Source organism: Neopelma chrysocephalum, unplaced genomic scaffold, assembly GCF_003984885.1.
Source record: "Neopelma chrysocephalum unplaced genomic scaffold, ASM398488v2 Primary Assembly neopelma1_77, whole genome shotgun sequence".
NCBI classification, from domain to species: Eukaryota; Metazoa; Chordata; class Aves; order Passeriformes; family Pipridae; genus Neopelma; species Neopelma chrysocephalum.
This window is the reverse complement of record NW_020897738.1, coordinates 2,919,083-2,941,362: the sequence shown is the minus strand read 5'-3', so window position 1 is coordinate 2,941,362 and position 22,280 is coordinate 2,919,083. Positions and strand designations below refer to the sequence as shown.

Genomic DNA, 22,280 nt, shown 5'->3' with positions numbered 1-22,280 from the left:
AGGAGCAATTTTGTAATGATTAACAGACCAGAAACAGACTGAAAAAGTGGACTATTAGAGGTGAGAACAAAAGCACCATGTCTGAACAAGCCTGGTGCACTGAACACGCTGCCTCCTTGAACGTGGCAGAGATGGGGAGTTATGGTGGTGTATTCCACTCTCCCTCCACCCGAGGAGGGGTAAGGACCAAAATCTGCTTTGGTAGGGACCAAATCCTGCTCCTGAAGCTGCAGAACTCCCTGATTGTGCCGCAGAGGAGGGGTTGGAGCAGTCTGTGCAGTTCGGGGAGATAGTGGGAGCTGATAACAAAAGTCCTGTCTGCTCCCAGCAAGGGTGCCAGGCTCTTGCTGCACAGGAGAAACATATTAAGTTTAGAAATTGTTATTTGAGCTCAACAGCAAGGCTGGGTCAACAGCTGGGAGCTCTTGGAGCTGATTATCTGCAGGGGTGAGGCCAGAGTGTGGAGGGATCCCTGGGATCAGGGTCCTTTGTGCAAGTGCCATCCTGGCAGAGAGCTGGGGATGGTGGGGGCACCTGGCAGGGAATGGATTTTTCTTGCTTTGACTCCACTTTTCCTGCTCAGGGGAGCCACGGGAGCACAGCTGCCTGCAACTCCCTGGGGATTAGTGGGTGAAGATCCTTCAGGGCGAGGGTTTGGTCCCAAAGGGCTCCAGCGATGCCAAGAGGGGCTTTGTCACAGCCACGAGCGGGATTTAGGCTCGGGCAGGGCGAAGGGCCCAATGTGTTCCCCCTCCAGGTCCCTGCCTTGGGCGGGGGGTCAGTGCCGCCTCTCCCTGCAGCCGGTGGGGGTGAGGAGGGTCCCCCCTTGTCTCCCCTTCCAGCCCCTCTCCCCGGTTGTGTCCCGGAGCAGCCGCTGGCGCAGCCGGTGCTGCCGGTGCTGCCGTTGCCTGGGAACGGCGCTCGGAGCCGAAGGGACGCGGGGATCGGTGTGTCGGTGAGCGAGGGGGTCCCAGGGGAGTCTCCACGCCCGGAGGGGGCTTGGGAACGGCTCTGTGTGACCCCGGTGACACCCGCGGGGTCCCCGAGCGGCTGTTCCCGAGCTCCCGTCCTGCCCGCCGGGGCCGGGGGAGGGTTTTCCCAGGGCCCCTTCCCGCTCCCGTGAAAGTTTTCCGCGCGCAAGGTTTTGGTGTTGGCTCGAATCCAGACCCGTGAAGCCGGAGATGAAGCAGCTGCCGCCCAGGAGCTGCCCAGCTGCTTATGGGGACTGGGATAAAACCCATCCAAAGGGAAAAGTCCATGCCCGGCGCGGGGGGGGTGGGGAGGGAGCGTGGCCTCAGCTGGAATAACTGGGGCTGTGCTGGGCTTGCTTGTGCTCAGGAGGAGTGTTACTGGAGCTGAAAAGGGGCTCTGGGACCCGTTTCCCATCTTCACAGGTGCCCTTTCCTCCTGCTGTGCCCAGTTCCAGGTCGCCGTGGTGCAGCCAGACCCTGCGGAAGTGTGTGTGTGGGAGAGTATTCCAGAGCATCTCCACATCCCAGCTCCCTGGAAGGAGACTGAAGGTGTGGGTGGATGGTTCGTGTGAAGTTACACCAGAGGAGCCCACTGAGGGAAGACCAGGAATAAGCAGCGAGCTCAAGGAGATGTCCCAGAACAGACAGACGGCTCAGGAGATGGGTGAGCAGGTGAGGGTGGTCCCATGGCAAGTCCTGCCCGAGACAAGATTTGGGGCAAAATCTGATGGAAACAGAGCCCCTGGATCCAGGATAGTGTCCCCCAGGTGTGGTTTACGCCAAGACATCCCAGGGGAGGGGGTCTGGGGGGCTTGGCAGAGGCAGCATCTCCGTGTAGTCTCAGTCCAGCCGTCAATATTTGCTGACACTTGAGCTGCCTGGAGCCACCTGAGCGGGAGGGAACCCGGCTCCTCCCTGTGCTGAATGAAATGTTATCTCACCTCCCTCGAACCAGGAACTGTCCAAGAGGGGCTTAGACCTTGCAGGAGATATTGCTATGGGAAATCCTGTAGTCCAGCGGGGAGACGCAAAAGCTGGTGTGGATCCCAAGAACAAGATTAAGTGGTCAGTGGTTAAACTGGGGAACCCCTGACCGGGGCTGCTGCCAGCTCTGCCCCCCAGGGCTGGTTAATACATTTACTGACAGGCTGGTGAGGGGCTGAGGAAGGTGATGGTGGGATTTTTAGCCTCCCTTTCTGTCTGCTGGCCGGGCAGCAGGGCTGGGATTGCTGCAGAGCCCTTCACAGTCAGCTCAGCCCCAGCTTCAGGACCCGATTCCCCTGGTTTTAACCTCAGTTTGCCATTGCTCCCTCTCCAACCCATGACCGTGTGCCCTGTTGCAGCAATGAATAACCATTGCTGGGGGATAGTCAGGGGGTGGATATCAGAAAGGACAGAGTTCACAGGACCTACAGGTTAGTTTTGGGGGAAAACCTGGGCATCTTAGCCCAGGTGATAGGAGCTCCCTGAGGAGGTTCTGATGTGAGATGCAGGGTGCTGAGGAGGTGCAAAGAGGCCAAGGTTAGATGTGCAGAAGGAGCAGCAGCAGCTGTTGGGAAACTTTACATGGAATTTTTTTTCCCCTGGTACAAATCCATAGGCAATTGGGACAGGAGCAAAGGAGTATCTTTGTATTGGAGCCTGCCCTGAGAGTGATGTAGGTTGGATCTGAGACGTGCTGGGGTTCATTCCCACTGCCTGCAGGGCAGTCCCCACTCAGATCAGCCCAGGAGCCAGCACCCACCAAAATCTCTCTCCCTTTCCAAGGATCCCCTTGCTGCTGCCAAGGAGAAGGAAGGACCACCAGAGGATGCTGGAGCAGATGAACCATTGTGTCCCCCACCAACTCCTTCAGGGATGGGGATCCTAGACACCCTGCCCAGCACCTGGGCTGGGAGCCAGGATGCCCTGGGGGAAGACATTACTAGGACATCATGCCTGAAGGGTGCTGGGCCCCCTAAACCACCCCCAGCACTCTCTGAGCCCAAGGGGGCCATTTCCAGCCCTCACTCAGGCTGCAGGAAGCAGGACACACAGCAGAGGAGCAGTAAGGGCGACCAACATGATGGCTCTTCCAGCTTGGTGTGGGGAGCCAAGCCAGGGATGCTATTCCAGAAGGACAGGGAGAGCAGCCCTCACTCTCTTGTGAGTACCAACGGGCACAGTGCCACCCTGATGGTCCACATGGCACCCGGTGCTCCCACCTCGCTCTCTTCTATCACCCCACAGACCTTGTGTGGCTGTTTTGTCCTGTCTGCTAACAGCCAGGATCTCCCTCTTCCCTGTAGAACCTGTCCTGGGTGTTTGGCTACAACAGCAGGCTGGCTGTGCACTGCCTGATGGATGGGGAGGACCGGGTGCTCCTGTATGTCTCCTCCCACACAGTGGTCATCCACGATGTCCTGGGGAACAGGCAGTACCACCTGCAGGTCTGGCACACAACCCATGCGTCTCCTTCCTCCTCCTCCCCTTTTCCCAGACTCCTTCCCTCCGTCTCTTCTCCCGGTGCTCAGGGGTCACCTACAACTTTGCCCGTGCAAAGGGGTGCATTGGTTTGCTCACGCACTTGTCGCTGTTCCCAACATGTGGTGGTGGAAGGCACTTTGTGTGGGGTTGCAGGAGTGATCTCATGAGCAGAGCAGCTTAATGGATGCTTTAAACAGCCCCAGGTCTGGAACCTCCAAGGCTGTTTGCTGCTTCCCTTTTCCAGGGCCATGCAAATGTCATTTCTTGTCTGTGTGTGAGTGAGGACAAGCGCTGGGTTGCGACTGCCGACCGAGGGCCAGACTCTCTGATCATTGTATGGGACTCCTTCTCCGGGTAAGCTCCCAGGAACCTCCTCTTTGGAAACCCCCTATGTCCAGTAAATCACTTAGGACCAACTCCGGCCTCAGCTGAGGGTGAAATGGGAGAACACAGGGAGGGACTAAAGCAACAAAGGAGCTGAAACCAAATGTCATTGTCCTCGTAACACCCACAGGACAATGAGATGGGGCTGAACTCCCCCAGACTAAGTATATCACATCTCCAAGCTGTAGTATTTTCTTTAAAAATCCCTGGTGAGTTGTTTCCCAGCACCATTTACTTGTGAGGAAGTGATGGAGGGGACACTGAGACCAGCCACGGTGCCGGCTGCTCCCGCAGCAGCACTGGTGTTTGTAGCCTCACTCCCTCCCTCTTTCCCTCCCTCCCTTCCTATGTCCCTTCCTCCACGCAGACCAGGGTGGGCTGTGCCACAGATTTTGCCAAGTGATTGCCTTGAACCCCTGTGCTGCCTGAGCCCCCACGAGGTGTTTGCTCCGTAGGGTACCGGTGCGCACCATCTTCGAGAGTCACCCGGAGGACGGGGTCTGTGCTATCGCCATTTCCCGGGATGCGAAGTATCTGGTGACCATTAGTGCTGGCACAGTGCAGGTAAAGAGAATATCTCCTCTTCCATGGCTTTCCAGGATAGAGCCCTGGAAGTTTTTCCCAGTGCAGCACAGGGGAGGGGGGAATTCGGATGGGGAGAGCAGAATAGAAGGGGAGTGGGTTTGCAGAGTGATGGCTTGATTTTGCTGAGCCATTAGAAGACAGACCTGGATTTCATTAAAGTCAATGCTGTGGAGTTGAGAAAATGCATCTTAATTTGGGATAAAAGCCTCTGACTTCATCACTTTCATTGAAGCAATTTCCAGCATTATTTCCTGAAATTAATCTCTCTGCTTGCAGGCCATGCTGGGTTTTACCCTGCTGCAATCCCTTATGCCCCACCATCTCCTGCAGCGGGGGGGGAATGGGGTTACCTGGCTCTGCCAAGCTCCCAGAAAGCCACATGTGTTGTTTGGGCTTTTCTTCCCTTCTCTCCCAGAGAGTTTGTGTTTGGAGGTGGACTTTGCCCACCGAGAAACCCCTGTGCAGCACAGAGCTGAGGCCTGAGTTTGGGTATCAGGTGAGTGACCACAGCTGAGGGGGGCAGAGAGGCTGGACTGGGCAGAACTGGGCAGAACTGGGCAGCCTCATCCCCACCTGCTCCCATCCAGTATGGGGCTGCTGCTAGATACTGGCTGGAGATGGGAGGGAGGATCACACCCCATCCCTGGGGTAACCCAGTGCAATGGAGCATCCCAGGGGGTTTTCCCTGCTCCTCTGATGCCTGACAGAGGAGACAGGGGTGCAGAGGGGACCCCAAGGGGGGTGTCCCCACTCCCAGAGTAGGGAGCACAGGGAATCTGCCCTCTGTTTTCAGCTCAGTGCAGTGGAGAAGTGGGTTTTGGATAAAAGCAGATGTTTTGCATGGAAGAATAAGCAGAAAGCATCACTCAGCTTGATGCTAATGCAATTCTCACCTTTCAATTTCAGAATTATGTCATTTTTAACCCTCAAGATCCCCATGAGTTTGTCAGCAACAGCAAAACCCAGGTGATATTTTACCTGTGGGTAAGTAGGGACATGGGCAGTTGTGTTTCTGGTGCTAGAAAGGAGGTGGCAGGAGGGGAACATGCTGAAGAGGCAGCGTGGGCTGTGGGGTCATGTGTCTGCCCATGACTGGGGTCACACTTTGATTTGCAGATCTATCCCTGCCCTCACCCACCTCAGCCTCCCCACCCACTGCCCTCTCTAGACTCCAGGGTGGTCTTGGCAGAGTGTAGCCCTCCCTCTATTCACACACTGGGTCAGTCCAAGCTGTGGCAGGGATGCTCTCCTCCTCTCCCACTCCTGCTTTCCTGTGGGCCCTCATGTTCCTTGTGCCAGTCAGCAGCTTTTGGAAGAGGAGCAGGTAGAGGGAAAGGGTGTTTTTGTGCTCTCTGGAAGGTCTTGGAGAGCCTTTCTGCCTCAGGAGCCCTGCTTTGGTCACCACGGCGTGATGCCAGTGCCCAGATGATGGAGAAGGGGCACGCTGGCACTGCAGAGCACAGCTCCCAAATCCTTGTCCTGGATGTTTTCTCTGCTTTCCCCAGAGTGATGCTGGTTTGCAGTATGGAACACCATTCCTGAGCAACAAGGTGAGCACAGGGGGACCACAGCATGTCCCCCTCTTGGCTTTCCTCCTGGCAGCAGCACTGCCCCTTCCTATCTCCCTAACCAAAACCAGTGGCCGTGTCCCCAGCCTGTCCCCCTCGATCTCTTGAAGGAACAAGCCAGGGTTGCCTGAGCTGAGGTCAGGATGCCCCACTGCATCTTCTCCTGGGGCTCTTGTCTCTGATGGTCCTGCCGTGGGACAGGGAGGGAATGTCACGTGAGAACCAAGCAGAAACATCTCTGCTTGAGAGGGCAGAGCCAGCGCTCAGGATGAACACGTGGCCTCGCTGCTCTCCCTGCAGACCTTCAGGAGTGTGGTGGGACGCTTCAGCCAGTCGGTTTTCCATTTTAACAACTGCCAAGCTCTGACGGGCACCTCGGCTGGGAAGGTGGTGGTGTGGGATGCGGTCGATCCCCGAACTGACCCCAAGGAGCAGCAGGCCAGGCCTCTCGGAATGACCCCCACCAAAATAGTGTCTGTGCAGAAGGAGAGTCTCACCGTGCTCCAGGTGTTGGAGAGGTAACGGGGAGGCCGTTTTCAGTAGCTGTAGGTACAGTCCTTGTGTATCTCAGCCACAGCAAGGGCAGAGAACTACAGCCAAGTGTTGGAGTTCTGAGTCTCTTGACAGCGTGAGAGGACCAGGAAAACTCTGGAGGACAGTGCTGCTGGTTTGTGTGTAATTTTCCAGGGATGGATTTGGCTGGGGGGAAAAATAAGGTTGAACATCACAGTGATGTGATGCCAGCTCTGCTGGGGTGGCTCAGACACTGGCTCAGCCTCCTGGCCGTCACCGGCAGAGGGAGCAGACAGCCACCAAACGCCGCGACAGCCCTGGAGACAGGGCAGGGACACGGCAGGGTCACAGCCTTGGGGACAGGGCAGGGACACGGCAGGGTCGCAGCAGAGCCGCTGGTTTCTGCACAGCCCTGGGCTTTCCCCGGCACGTCAGTGCAGGGCTCTGCTGTGTCCTTATGCCGAGAAATGGGGAAGAGATTTCCTTCTGCCTAAGGGTGCTATGCAAGAAATATTTGGGAGTTGTCAATCAGTGTGTTGGTTAATAACCTTCCCTTCCTTGCAGCTGTATAGTAACAGGTGATGTGAAAGGGCGCGTTAAATTCTTTGATGGGGAGCTGCTGCTGCTCAGCCTCTACAGCCACAGCAAAGTGGGTCGCATTCGATCCCTCTCCTTCTCCACCACTCTTCGTGATCCTCCTGATGCCTTCCCAGGCAGAAGCCGGCCCTTCCTCACCAGGTGAGTGCCTCTTTACAAACCCAGGTCCTCTCCTGTGTTTGCCCTGCAGCTGAAAGCTGGGGAGGTGTCAGTGGAACCTGGGGAGGTGGTTTGTAACAGCTTGGAAGGTGGTCAGTGAAAGCTGCCCTGTGGGCTTCTGCCCGGTCTGGAGCAGGTTTCAACCCTGTGCCCAGGCTTTTGGGCAGGACATGGACAGGGAGGCAGGATGGAAAGGAACGTGTCCCTTTATTCCCCTTTTCATTTGGGGTGTTTGTCCCACCTGCCCGCCAGAGAGAAGCAGGAGGTCTCTCCTGGGCATCCCTCTCTGCCTGCAGACCACAGGCATCTCCCAGCAGCTGCCAAATCCAGGGGGGCTCCAGCACATCCTAAATTCTGAACTTGATGTGATGCCTTGGCACAGACACGGCATCAGTGCAGGCAGGGTGATGATCAGCTTCTCTGTCACGTCCCCGGCACACTAGGCAGTGCTAATGCCGAGCCTCCAGCTCTCTCTGGGCCCCTTAATCCCCCCCTTAAACCCCTCCCATGGATGGCTATATCCAGTTGGATTTTTTCACGGCTTGCCAAGCTGATCGGGGCAGTGGCACCAGCGCTGGGTTGCACCAACTCAACACAGGAGCTTGGGACAGCCCCAGCCTGGTCACCAGCTCCTCTCTGTCCCTCCATGTGATGTAGCTGTGCCTGAGGATTTATAGGGAGTCTGCAGGCCAGATGAAACTGTTGTGTGGCTCCATCCAGGCTGCAAACCATATGTCTGTCACTCCTGTTCAGGCTCTCCTGGCAACGTCTTTTCTCAGCCGCACGTGTTTTCCAAAGAGCCATGTGGGACAGATTCCTCTCCAGCCTGGAGCAGTGCCCTGGGGAACGGTTTGGTTTCCCTGTCTCTGGTCTCTGTTGTCTCATCCCTCCTCCTGGGTCGCTGCTGCAGTTCCTGCCGCTTGCAGCTGCTCTGGGCAGCACAGAAGGCAGAAAATCAAAGGGGAAACCTTGAGCCTGTTTGTCTCAGCAGGCTGGTGGGATCAGGAATGGCTGGAGAGCCCAGCTAAGGCACAAAAGAGGCACAGAGTCCATCAGTGCCTGGGCCACATGTGCATGAAGTGATGGCTGTCACAGGCCAGCTGGCAAAGAGGCTGCTTTTCCCCACTCGTGCAGCCACATCTCTGTCTGTGCAACTCCGGGATTCAGCCTGGAGAAGACTCCAAGGAGACCTTATAGCACCTTCCAGTACCTCAAGGGCTCCAAGAAAGCTGGAGAGGGACTTTGGACAAGAGTGTGGAGCGACAGGACAAGGGGGGAATGGCTTAATATTGACAGAGGGCAGAGTTAGGTTGGATATAGGCTTGGAGCAACCTGGTCTAGTGGAAGGTGTCCCTGCCCATGCCAGGGGGGTTGGAACAAGATGAGCTTTAAGGTGCCTTCGTACCCAAAGCAGTCTGGGATTTCTGTGTGGTCCTCTCTCATCCCTTTAACTGGGTCCAGACCCTCAGACCTCAGCCAGACTGAGACTATACATATTTGTGCATAATTATTCAGATTTCTGCTTCACACAGCCCAGTCCCACAGTGAGACCCTCTCTGCTGTGTTGGGTGAGCAGACAGGAACCATCCCGTCTGTGCTGTGGGACTGAAACTGTCCTCTGACCTTGTCCATGGCAGGGTGGTCAATGTGGAGCCACTGACAATGGTGGCATGGAGACATGTGAAAAGACTATTCAGAGTATCTTCAATTGCTCATTTGTCTGTCTCACACACCAGCAACTTGCAAACAGCAAAAGCTCCCCAGATGTCATTCATCTTCTGGCTTGCCCAGCCAAGTAGAAAATGGACCTGGCTCCAGTATCTTCCTGTGACGATTTCCCAGGTCGTGAATACAAAGTGCCACCTGCCCTCCAGGTCAAGGAGCGTCTGCATGTTGCATATCACAAAATATAAAGAGATCGTCCAACTAAGTTGCAAAAAGAGACTGATGTGTAATATAGCTTGGAGGGACATGAGCCAGCGAGTCTGATTCATCAAATTCTGTTTCTCTCACGCTAAACAGGAACTTTATCCTTTCAACCTCTGATGCAACCGTGTTCCATGTTGCAACAGACAGCGCAGACTTTGAAAAAGTCCTGGAAGAGGCGAAGAAGGCTGTGAGTGCCATCGCCTGTCACCCGCAGCAGACACTGGTGGCCGTGGGGAGTCTCTGTGGGCTGCTGAAGCTGTGGGACTACCAGCACACCAAGTACCTGGCTAGCAGGATATTCCCCGAGGCTGGCATCCAGTGCTTATCCTATGACCCTGAAGGTATCCTGGCCTTGTGACCTCCCTGTGTGACCTCCTCCCAGGCACTGAGCTTCCCGGGAGGAGCGGTGGAGCCGTGAGAGTTTTCTGGTGTGTTTTTCAGGTTATTTTCTGGCCGCTGGTTTTACTGATGGAAGCGTTCACATCCTCGATGCGATTTCCCTTCAGTCCAGCTGCAAGGAACTCCGGTTCTCGCAGGGTCCCGTGACTCACATGAGCTTCTCTCACAATTCCGAGTACCTCGCAACCGCTGTAAGCTTGTTTTTTCCGCTCAGTGATTTACACGCACTGCTCGTCCCGCAGCTTTGGGAGGGACTGGGAATTGCTGGCTGTCCTGCAAGGCACAGAGGGCTGTTTCTCCCCCGGGGCTTCGTGACTCTGAAATGCTTTTCCTGGCTCAAAGAGTCACTCTGTAAAAACGTCACCAGTCCCAGCTGCTCCACAGAGCCGCTGCTGGCAGCGTCCCATTACTAACTTTAGTGACAAGTCTTAGCTCTGTGTCCATCTGGAGGAAGGGCTGGAGCAGGGATTTCCTCCTGGCTGGTGCTCTGTGAGGAAGGCCGCTCCCTCCATCCCATGTCTCAGTGTCAAGGCAGTGTTGAGGCAGTTTGGCACAGAGGTTGTAGCAACTGGTGATGATCTGTTCAAAGAAATGATTCCCCTTTCCTGCACATATGCCAGGACACAGCAGTGGGAAGCATCTTCCTTGTGATTTCTGGGGAGTCACAGAACTCAATTTAGTGCCCCTCTGTGCGAGCACAGCAGGGGATGGCTCGGATGCTCCGGCCAGGCTGAGGACTGCTGTGGTGCTGCTGTGGTGCTGCCCTTGGGAGCAGCCACCAAAATCTGTCTGGCCCAGTGTTTTATCCTGGCTGTGACCCTAAACCTCCTCATGGGACTCCAAAACTGAAAGGGCCGAGCTAAGCCCAGAGGGGAAGCAGGGGATGAGTGTGGGGATTGTGGCTTGCTGACCTTTGTGCTGTCATTGCAGGATGAGAAATACTCAGTGATTGTTTACAAGAAAGTCCTGCAAAATGGGCGCAGATGCTGGGAACACCTGGCAGGGCTGGACTCCCACTACAAACCCATCCGGAGCATCCTCTTTGGAGTCCAGTCAGGCAGCAACAAGCCCAGGCTCCTGAGCCTCGGGGAGGACCGGCAGCTGGTGGGTGGATGTGAAAGTCTAATGGGCAGTAAAGATTTGTGGTTAAAGTGGCAGGGCTGGACAAGGACATCAAGGGAGACTCCATATGTGGTTCTGTGGCTCCCAACCCTCTCCCCACCAGCTCGATTGCTGGAGGTTGTTTCTCAGCCTGATGTCAGGGCTGAGGCTCTGCTACGGCGGGCTTCTCCAAGAGAAGCTAGATCCAGTTAATCCACAAAGTCCAGGGTGCTGGCAGACCACAGGGGAGTTGTTTTGTCGTCTTCCCTCCAGGTTGAATATGACCTGAGCAGCAGCATCAAGGACCACCTAGTGGTCACACACAGGGACCGGGTGGAGCAGAGTGCAGTGCCCCTGTGCTTGGCCTGGTACCCACAGCTCAACACTGAGTCCTTTATCCTCACTGCCAACAACTGCTACAAAATGAAGCTCCTCAACGCAACGACCAAAATGTGCAGGTAGAAGATTGATTCAGGCCTACAGCTGCCCGGGAGCCCCATCCTGACCCTGTGTTCTCCTCAGTCTAATGACCACCCTACTCCCACCCATGAGAATGTGTTTGTACATCTGTGATGCAGATCTTGGGATGACTCTAGGGACCCCAAGTCAGTTGTGTCCACTCTGCTGTTCACTACCATGTCATCTAGTAAGGCCGTGGCTTCAGGTGGGTCTTGGTCTGCTCAGCACACTGGATTTGAGACGCAGCTGTTCAACATCAGATAAAGAGACAGGAGTCCAGCTAAGCAAAGCACAATAATCCTTGAGCACTAAATTAATTTCTGAGCCCCAGTGTGGTCCCTTCTAGCCAGGGACCCTGTCCTGTCCTGTTCTCTCAGCCAGTAGCACAAAGCCTTTGCACCCCCACACCTCCCATATCTACCCATCCTTCCACACAACAGCCATTTAGAGAGGGAAAATGTTTTGTGAGCTCTAGAATGGATAAATATGTTGTTTGCCTTTAGAAAGACCCTTTTGGGACCAACCTATGGCTCCCCATTGGAGAAGATACAAATCCTCCCAATGACAAGCACTGCGGACCCCAAGCAGTACTACCTGGTGTACATTACAAAGGATAAGGTATGGAGCCCCACCTGCCCCAGCTGTACAAGAGCCCCCATTTGCAGAGCTGGTAATCCTTCAGGAATTTCACTGGAGGTAAAACCGTGTATAGGCTGGTCCTGTCTGAGAGCTGAGCAAGCTCCTGGGAGGAGGAAGCAGCACTGCCCCAGTGTGCAGTGCCCCAGGCCTCCTGTGGGACCCCCAGCCCTCCCAGACTCTCTCTCTCTCTCCTTACAGGTGGGCTTGCAGATTTTGCCTGTTGATGGCAACCCCCACAAGTCCTCGGCCTTCATTTGCCACCCAAATGGTGCCTCTGACCTTGCCAGCTCCTACGACGGGCGTTACATCTTTACAGCGGGGGGGAGTGATTGCACTGTTATGAAATGGAAGGTCAACCTAAGGTGAGTATGGCAGGAAGGAGAAAGGAGTCCTGTTACCACTTTCCACAGTTAAAGCAAATGCTCTCCAGCATTCACCCTGAAAATGGGGCTTTTGTCCCATTTTTTTTGCCAGGTCTGTGTCCAGAGGAGTTAAAGCAGGCAGAGTGGTTGGTCATGGAGAGTTTCTTTGCAGGGCTCTCTTGAACATGGGTCCTCTGGAGGCAGGCGATAAAGTCCTGCAGCTTCTCTCTCCTTCCACAGCACATGCCCATGACCAGGCCAACAAACTGCATCTGGCAAGGGGGATCATGAGGTGGAGGACAGGTCCCAGCACTCATGGAAGCAGGAGACCCACAACTCGCTGATGGGAGGAGGAGTGAAGGCTGGCAGCATCTCTGCTCAGTCCTGTGGGCTGCCAGCTCCCAGACACTTGGCTTGACACTGGGGTCATTAATAGCTTAGTAAGAGTTCAGCATGGTGGGCACGTGTGACACTGGGGATGGGGGCATGGCAGTGGGGTCAGCCTACATTGTAATGACCTGTTGGGCCCCAAGCAGCTATGTAGGGTGTCAGCTAAAACAGGAGGGACACATTTTTGGAGGGTTTTGTTCCCCTCCATGTGATGCATCTGCATAGTCATAGTCATAAGCCAGCAAACCTCGCAGGGGGTGGACATAGCACATGTAAAATATTCCAATCTGGGAAATGGTACCCAAATGGTAAGAAGTTGGGCAGAGGATTCTGTGGTCCCTGTGAGGGCCTGGCCAGCATGATAAGAGATTGTCAGGGTTAGGCCAGGACCAGAGCAGCAGTACTGGCTGCAGGAGGAGTGCACGGGGTGACTGCTCATACAAAAGTGTCTGCTCTCCAAATGGGATAGGCATTTGCTGGGAAATCCCCCCTGCATTTGAAGACTGGATTTAGACAAGCCACCTTAATCCTATAAAGCTTTGCTTACATGAATAAATGGGCTGCAGTAAATGGGGTGGCTGGAAGAGTGAAGGCAGCTCTAAAAAACAAGGATCTCCGGGCTCTGGCCCGGAACATCCCCGATGAACCCTGCCAGGCTTCTCCCCCTGTTCTCTGCAAGTTTCCCTCTGCCAGCTCCCTCAGCAGCAGTGCCAGACGTGTGCTCCCACGTGGCAGCAAAGGCAGGATATAATTTTGGTTTCTTTGCATGTCAAGGACCAAAGCTGCTCGTTGTAGCACCTGTGCAGGGCAGAGGGCTCCCCTTTGCGGGCGTGGCTGCAGGTGCCCAGGAGACACACGTGACATAGAAAGGGAGCTGTGAATGACAGGAAAGCTCCAGGCCAGCATGGAGTGACTTCACACTTCAGGGATTGGAAAGGGAGCCTAGTCCATGGCAGAGCTGGGATAGTGTGGCATGATCTCTGTCAGTCTGTGCTGGTTTGTTTCTTTTAAATCCTGCACATCACCCTGCTAACACAGAGCATGTCTCCTGGTTTCTGGCAAATCAACCCCATGGGAGCTGGCTTTTAGCTCTCTCTCCTATGTTTGCCTTTTGGTGTGCACCTGTGAAACCCTCACCTTCCTAGGACAAAGGCTTTGTGCTTAAGATATGTGCTGGTCCTGCATAAAACACTTCTTATGGGTACCACTCGCTCTGAGGAAAGCCCAAAGGGTGCTGAGCCAGCTCACCTTCATGTGCCAGAACAAAGGAAACCTGGTTGGGAAAGCAATGGGTTTATTTATTTTCTTTTCCACTTTGTGTGGCTTAAGCAGTCGGGGGTCAGGATAAGCGACATTTTAAGGAAGGCAATAGAATATAAATGATCCTTCTTTATAATGGTTGGCCAGGGTCCAAGCAACATTGAATTTCTATGTAATTTGTTTTTTGAGCGAAGTTCTTGATGAGCTAATTATCATTTTATTGCTGCTTCTGGCATCTTGTGAATCTCCACTGTGTTTAATACCCAAATAACTTAATTATGAAAAAAGCATGAAGCTTGCAAAAAAACCCCAGTGGAAGCAGCACTGCCGAGGTGTGTGAGAGCTGCAGCCCTGCTGCCAGGCGTGGGGTATTATGTGGCAATGCTATGCCAGGATTGCACTTCCAGGCTTGGTTTCTCTTTACATCTGCACAAGCCAAATGGATTCTTTTGGCTCCAACTGCCTATGAAATTGAAACAAAGAGGTGGCTACTGAGGCGCTTTCAGTCTAATGCCGACTGCACCTGCGACACCGTCACCCGCCACAGCTCAGGAAGTGGAGTAATGGATTGCACTGAGTTATTGGGGAAAAATGTGTTAGATCAAGGAACAGGGAGCTTGGGTTTGTGTGGTTTATTGCAAACACCAAGCCCCGGCCTTCTCTGCATGTTCAAAATGCTGATCTAGCTAATTCATCTCCCTCAATGTCTCTATAAGGAAGCAGAAAAGCTAAATGCCAGACACCAAGTTCAAGTCCATGGAAAAGCTCCTGGCTCCCAGCCCCGTACTCATTCCACTAAACAAGAGGACCATTCAGTAATAATTAATTCCCACACTGTGCTATTGTATGTAAAACCTGTGTATGAAATATGCTGTAGAAGTGCAGCTGATGATAAAATAGCACATGGTTCAAGGCAGTGCTTTTCTTTCCTGAATTCTGAGGCCCAGGGATTTTATTTATTGAAAGTGTATGTGAACAATGACTAGAAAGGGAACCGTGAAACCTCTCCTCACATGAACCCTTCCTGTACCTTCTTTTCTCTACTTCTGCCAGTGCCTTGGATGCTGCTGCTTTCCTGGGTGGGGAGGACATGATCCCATTCTACAACCTCCTGGATGGTGGCAGAGAAGGCGAATTCTTCAGGGTAATTATGCTCACTGTGAACACTGTCCGGCCACATCTGGTTGGAGTTTAAGATTCATTTATACAGGCCAGCCATTCCCTTATTTTTTGTCCAGATCACCTTCAACAACGATCCCACTGATATGTCTGTTAATAAATCCTAAAAGGAGCCTTATCTTCCATGCCTGTTGTTAACTGATCTTCACAGTATTCTTTTGAATCCCTGGCAGGAACTGGAAGACTATTTTTACTGTGCGCAGATATGCAGCCAAGGTACGAATACACTGGAGAACAGACAGGTGTCAACGCACATTCCCTTGGAGGAAATTCCTTCTGTAATGAGAGCAATAGGATTTTATCCATCAGAGGAAGAGGTTGGTCGGTTGTTTTTATTGTTGTTATTAAAAGAAAAAAGAGCAAGACTGATTGCATTTATCAAGTGTCCCAAGGGCTATATTCTGACCATTGCTATGTTGAATTGCTCCTGGGTATATTTGTTGGCTTTCAACGTATTTAACTGCTCTGCATCAATACAGTAGTGGTCAGAATCTGGCAGCAAATTCCTCAAAAAGTAATGATTCCTTGCTAGCAAGTTGGGAAACCACTGGGGCTGAACAAACCTTGAGCCTGATGGTTCAGAAGCGTTCAACAGGACAACCTCAGGGTCTTCTGGAGGTTGGGGGCTCTGCCACCACTGCAGAGGTGGGTTTCTTCAGAAGGTGAAAGTAGAGGAATGAATCTTCCTTTGGCTCCCAAGGAAGCCTCCAAACTTCCAATGTCCGTAGGTAAAGTGCTTTGGTCCCTCTGTGGCTGAGCAGCGTGTGGTTGGTAGGATGTGGTTGAGTCCCTCCAGGTTGGATGGAGACTCAACCAGAGTGTCCTATATGTGTTACCAGTGTGGGTGAGAATGTCCAGCTCAATGCAGTCACTCATTTGGACATTGACAGAGCCTCTCTTTCTTGTTCTGCTTGGGACTGATGAAAGAATGATTTTAGATGGAGACAGTGGCGTTTACTCCCATGGAATGTGAAGTTCTTTCACTGACTGATAAACCCTGCCGAAGCTCTCTCTGAGGTTGCCTTTAAGGTTGCAACAGCCGAGCTTCCTATGAAACATTTCTCAAGAGCTTTTTAGCTTCAAATTTAACAGCAGACAGACACAACTGATTTAATAAGGGTGCTGTTCCTTCCCCTTTTGTGGCTGTTTCTCCAAGGCAGTTTGTATTGTATACAAACCTCATGTGTAATGTATAACCCGACAAAAGGGTAATTAAAGCACGTACAAAAAAAAATACTGAATCTGATGCAAGGAGATTTAAATAATGGCCTCTTTGCACCAGCCACAGCCCTGTCACTGCAGAGGGGTTCTCCCCAGGGAAGTGGTGCATCACTGAGCTCCCTTCATCTGCCCATGGGGGAGGTTGTTCATCTCTGCCATGGCACAGGAACCCACAGGCTGCTGAGACGGTGCTGTGAGTCAGTGCCACCCCATCTGCCCAGGGATGTTCTGCCAGGAGAGCTAGCAGATGGGAGGCAGGACCTTTGTCACAGCCACCATCTAACAGACGTGCTTTGGAGCCCCCACAACCAGCAAATGTTTGTCTGAGCCAGGGCCGCTTTTCCCTGGTGTCAAGCTGTGGCATTATCCCCTCATACTGTGTTAGAGCTTTTCCTTGGGTTATTACATTTTTGCCTCTTGGGGACAGAGAGAATATATTCCCCTGAGACGTGTCTCTGAAAAAATAATTCATAACCCCTCCCTGCCTCCCACCCCAAATTAAAATATAAACAGCATTTCAGGCATGGAAACAGAGGTGCTAAGCTGTTGTGAAACCAGGCAACCTACAATCTGCTCCTCAAGGCAGGCAGGACAGTAATAAAATCCAGAAAGTTCGTCTCTCTAGAGTGTTTTAATATAGGAAAAGCAGGAGGGAGAAAAGGCAGCTTGGACTGACTAGCAAAGCTTTTGGGAATTGGTGTTTTTCTTTTATAGTTCAGTGGGATTGATATAAAACCTAATCCCGGCTCAGCCAGAGCTGAGTGAAAATGACTGTTCTTGCTTGGTGTGACATTCGCTACAGGAAAAATATAAGGCTGAGATTTCCCTCTTCCCCGGGCTTCATTCAGTGGAAAAACTTGTGACACAAGGACAAAGGCCCAAGGCTGAATGCAAAGTCCTCCCCAGGGAGATCTTGCATCAGCCTCCCTTCCCGGGGAGCAGCAGGCTTGGTACGTGTTGGCACGGGGAATTCTCCCGGCGTTTCTCTGCTGCCCCTGTACCTCCAAAGGGGCTGCGAGTACAATGGAGGCATGGAGCAGATGCTGCCTTTTGGACACACATCTGCACAGCTGCCAACGAGGCTGACTCACAGTACCAGACTTCAGTCAAACCACCCAGCATGGCCAGTGCTTGCTGTTTGTCCGAGAGGAGAGTGCAGGCTGTCAGCCGCACTGAGCGTGTTTGGATTTGGCTTGTGCGGTGGCAGAACCTCACCAGACACTTGTCAGAGGGGGGGAAGATTGTTCGTGCCAGCCAGGGTGTGCAGCCTGGTTATGTGGGGACTCTCATGCACATGCTCCTGCAGCAGGGATGGTGTGTTTACCAGTTTGTGGTTTGCCTGCCCGCTGTCCCCAGAGCGGAGACGCAGCTGTGGTGAAGGTACTGGTAACAGCTGCGGAGTCACCGAGTGCCCGTCATGAGAGAGGAAATCCAAAATGACGTGTGTGCAACTCCCATCTTTACCTACTGTCATCATGTCAGCAAGTGTGTAACTGTTGGCCGTGCCCATCCTCAGCTGCCAAGTGCAGCTTCCCATTGGGATGTGGTCACGGCATCTGTGGTACCAGCATGTGCACGGTTATGGTACGTCGGCACTCACCAGATCGGAAACTGGCCCTATGCTCTGCAAAAAATGTGTAACAATCTGTCTTGTTTTGATCTTTAGATTGAAGAAATGATAAATGAGGTAAAATTCAGCAAGTACATGGATGGTGGAGAACAAGTGACAGAAATCAATTTGGAGGATTTTATCAAACTTTATATAAATCATCGACCTGCACTTGGCTTGTCGATGAAAAGCCTACAACGAGCGTTTCAGGTTCTTGGTTATGATAACGAGAAGGGAGACAAAGTTATTGACAGAGGAGACTTACTGTCTCTGCTTCAGTGCAGAGGTGAGTTATTTCTCTTCTAATATTAGTTTTATGCTTGCTAGTTCTGCCTGCAATTTCAGAACTTATTCACTGCAGCAAAAAATTAATCTGGAACTATAGTTTGGTAATGAGGGCAGGCGTGGGGAGCCGCTTGTTTTAAGATTTTAAATTGAATAATCACATCTATTGTCTCAGCTGCTCTTCTTTTACTGCTCTGGAAATCTCTGCTGACCTGAAGTATCTTGGCTGTCAAATGATGAGAATGGATCTTGGTAAAATGTATCCTTCTTCCAGTATGCCCTTATCTGAATCGCTGTTCTATGTTACAGTCAAGCAGGCTTTGGCAAGGTAGTATAAGACTGATAAAAAGGGCACAAGACAAGAGGGATGAAATTAGTCAGTCCTGAACTGAATCTGTGTGAAAGACTGAAAAGATGTGATGGTTTAGTTGAGCTGAATCAGGAAGAAACTTGTAAATGCGTGTATAAATATAACTGTGGCCAGTGCCACAGAGTGGTAAATAACAAACTTTCATTGTCTTACTCCTGGCATAAAAGTGCAGCTGAGCATTAGAACAGGTAAAGGGAAATGCTGGTTGATTCAGTACATCACCTGGTAAGACTCCTTGACACAAAGATCCTTGGAAACCAAGGATTCAACCAGTGTGAGAAAGGTTAGTTATTTATATGGATGGTGTGAACATCCATAAATAGATACATGAGATAGAACAGTTTCATAACAGATCTATAACCTCATGCTTCAGGGCATGAGCCAACCGCTAACTGGGAACAAGTGCCATGTCCACATTATTCCAAGATACTAAATCGAGACTTCTCTACCTTTCTCTTCTTCCTCTATGTGAAAATGGCTTCACAGACTGTGGTCTCTGCCAGGAATTCTCCAGTGGGAATAGAAGCTCAAGCCCCTGCAAGTGCAATATAGCCTAAAGAGCTGTCTGCATCAGAATTTCTCCCTTTGATTAACATTTTCCCCCAAAATGCAATAGGGAAGAACAATTTTCCTTAGGAACAACATTTTCACATGTATATGTACATCTCTATATCAGAGAGGCCGAATCCCCTTTCGAACTGTCCTGTTCTGTTTGTGCACTGTTCCTGTTCAAATTCCTTTCTAGTTTTTGTGCTCTTGACCCCATAACCCACGGGCTGGCCTTGCTCTGTTGTGTACAGGAGAGCAGATGACCGAGGACGAGCTGGCCCAGTGTCTGACCACCCTGCTGGGCAGGCGACCTGGGAGACGAGGATCTGGACCAGACATCTATGATCCCTCAGGTACAGGATTAGCATTCCACACAGCACAGAAGCAGGATTGCTTCAATTCCCAAATGGAACAATTTAAATTTCAAACCCATTTACCCTGTTAGGCCAAGAGCTGTCAAAACTGCTCAGACAGGATTGCAAAAATAGTCACAGAGCTACAGATTGTCCTTCATCCACGCAGCAATCACACGGGTGTATCTAAAAATAAATGGACAATGAACTATAACTGGGGCCTGACAAGATTACATTGCTGTTTATCTGCTGGCTGGAACTGAAATTAGAAACACACAGGGAAATCCCAGAGCTGGTTTCACCCAGGCAGCAGTGCCCATTGTAACAGAGCTGTTGGTAACGACTGCATTTGTCTGCAATTTATGTCCCAGTCCACACCAGTCTGGAACAGCAAATTACAGCATCGATTTCAGCCAAGTGGCTGTATTTAATTGCCCATTGTAGTTGGAACCGCATTTTCGTATGATTTGTGTCCCAGTTCCCACCAGTTTGGAATCGCATCTGTTTAGGGTCATTGGAGTGGGCAGCACACAGCACAGGTGCAGCTCCCAAAGGGACCTGCCTGGTGCTGCAAAGCAACTTCGAAATCCCTGGATTCCTTAAGGTCCTAAAATCACATTAAATTGCTGGAGTGTAAAAGTTGTCCCATGACCCCTCTCAGGCAGGGACCTGCTGCAAGGTGAGACTTGCAGATTCAACAGGTTCCTGACATAAATACATAAAGTGTAAAGCGAGTAAACCATCACTTTTTCATATCACTTACAAATTTTACTGACCTGGAAAGCCATTTTTACATCTCTACTGTGTGTCTTGTGGTGTTGTTACTGCTCTCCAGGTGCAGCAGCTTTGATTGAAGAAGAAATTCCAGATGAAATCACAGCAGAGATATTTGCTGCTGACATTCTTGGCTTACCTATTGCTGCACCAGAAAAAAAGAACGGAAGGAAAGAGGTGAACCTCTGATCTACAAAGACTCAGAATCACAGCTACCACAAGGTTTTCTGTTCGTTCCTTCTTTCCAGACTCCTCTCCTCAAATATCTGCAAAATTTGTGTTTTATGTTTATTACAAAGTAAAGGTCACATATTTGCATTTCAGTCAAACTCTAGAATAAACCCCCAGTTTAGCATATGCCACAAACCTGTAATTTCCCACCTATGTAGGGAAACACTGGGGTGGCTGTAGAATGAAGCAGGTGGCCACCCCAGCCTTGGCTGGAGCCTTCCTAGAATTTATTTCAGGTGGGTTTATGCCAGATGCAGTCTATTTTCATTATGTTAAGACAGTATTCATTTGTGAAACCTGACAGCAGAAGAGCGATGTAAAAGTACTGTATTGATTAAATACATTGATAAATGCTTGGATGGGTTAGAATGGATTTGTAATTATAAATCCAACAGACGCCGGTAAAGAAAGGAACGCTGTGATGTACATTAAAATCAGGTTTCCCTTTTGGCCTTTAAAACTGACTTTTTCTTTCTGAAAGTAGTAATTCCAATTAGTAGTGTAATACCAATGGGACGGCATCGCACTGTGTGTGTATAAACAGCATAATGAGGCTGATACAAGTTGCTGTAGAAAGATCAGTGAAGTGCTGTTGAACACGGCTTCCTTCTTTACATCATCCTCGGCATCAATTTGAATAATAATGTAGGCCCTTAAGAAGCGTTCCTTTCAGAGGCAATGTTTTTTAAACAGAGATCGCTGTTGTGTGCTGAGAACATCTGTGATTGTACAATTAGCAAGAGCAGCAAGGTGTGCACTAGGGAGAAGTTAATGAGGGAGTCCAGCAGTAACAGGACCAGAGAACGCAGGTCTGTGACAAACGTCCTGCAGAGCATCACCTCACATGTAGCTCTGCCCCTTTACCCTTTATGTTCATGTACTTCCATGTTGGAGCTGATCCTCCACTGCTTAAAAGCAGTCTAATTCCAAAAAAATGATTGGAATTATTTAAGGCAGCTGAGAAACGTTATAACCACTGGGGGGAAAAAATCAAAATGTGCTTATTATAGGTTTATGTTATTATTATGATTTATTTACCCCATTTAAGGAGGGATGTTTTGCTAACAGAGCGCATCGCCCATCCTTGCACTCAGGGTCTGCCACAGCAACTGGCACAAGAGTGGGATGTGTGTCTGTCACACACAGAGCCCCGGGGCTGCCCTGCACAAAACCAGGTATTATTTCTATGTAAAGTGCTTTGAGCTTTCTAAAAGCCCCTCCAGTTCTGCTTTGCAATAAAATTTAGTTTTGCCCAGGATGCTGTTAGACTGCACCGGTTTATCACAGAATCCATTAGGGTGGAAAAGACCTCTGAGGTCGTGGAGTCCAACCTGTGACCGATCGTCACCTTGTCAAACAGACCACATGAAGTACCACGTCGAGTCTTGGATTAAACACCTCCAGGAACGGTGATTCCACCACCTCCCCGGGCAGCCCGTCCCAGTACCTAACCACCCGTGATGTGTTGAGGTGACCTGAAATTGGACAAACTTTTAAATTCTGAGGTAAGTTACGGCCTGAGCACGGTGGAGGTGGGGAAGGAGCGTTGCCTTGCGCTCCAAGGGAACACCGTGGAGTTAAAAACCAGCAACGGGAGCTCTGGAAGCGCCGCGCGCGCGGGGCCGGCGGCCGCCTCCGGACTCCCGCCCGCGCGGGCTCCTTTCCGCCGGGGCACCTCCTCCGCCGGTCCCCGCTGGGGACGGCTCTTTGTGGCCGCGGTGTCCCCTCAGCCCCGAGGGCAGCCCGGGATCGGTCCCCCACACCCCTGACCGCCCTGCCCGCCACCCGCCCTGCCCTCACGGCGGCCGCCGCCCCCCCCCACCCCGCTCCTTCGCTGTCGGCGCCGCGCGTGCGCGGTGCGCGGCCCCGCCGGGCGGGCGGGCGGGCGGAGCCGAGCGGAGCCGCCGAGCGCAGCCGCGCCGAGCCC

At 51.8% G+C, this 22,280-nt stretch overlaps 1 protein-coding gene across 4 annotated transcripts; it reads left to right on the top strand.

Annotated features, from left to right (window-relative positions):
• The first annotated feature begins 788 nt into the window (after positions 1 to 788).
• WDR66 (WD repeat domain 66) lies at positions 789 to 21,608 on the top strand. Of its 4 annotated transcripts, none has more exons than XM_027689488.1 (22): positions 789 to 955; positions 1,421 to 1,643; positions 2,739 to 3,116; positions 3,260 to 3,400; positions 3,682 to 3,791; positions 4,277 to 4,385; positions 4,822 to 4,902; positions 5,313 to 5,390; positions 5,912 to 5,956; positions 6,275 to 6,492; positions 7,052 to 7,225; positions 9,266 to 9,513; positions 9,614 to 9,762; positions 10,502 to 10,675; positions 10,946 to 11,130; positions 11,635 to 11,749; positions 11,969 to 12,132; positions 14,836 to 14,926; positions 15,135 to 15,278; positions 17,849 to 18,077; positions 19,247 to 19,348; positions 20,184 to 21,608. In XM_027689488.1, the coding sequence occupies exons 2-22, from the start codon at positions 1,602 to 1,604 to the stop codon at positions 20,309 to 20,311; spliced, it is 3,105 nt and encodes a 1,034-aa protein (XP_027545289.1). In that variant the 5' UTR covers positions 789 to 955; positions 1,421 to 1,601; the 3' UTR covers positions 20,312 to 21,608. The 4 variants fall into 4 exon arrangements, with proteins under 4 accessions (XP_027545289.1, XP_027545287.1, XP_027545288.1 ...); XM_027689486.1 differs by having other exon boundaries at positions 11,635 to 11,827; XM_027689487.1 differs by having other exon boundaries at positions 1,395 to 1,643; positions 11,635 to 11,827.
• Positions 21,609 to 22,280: the final 672 nt, after the last annotated feature.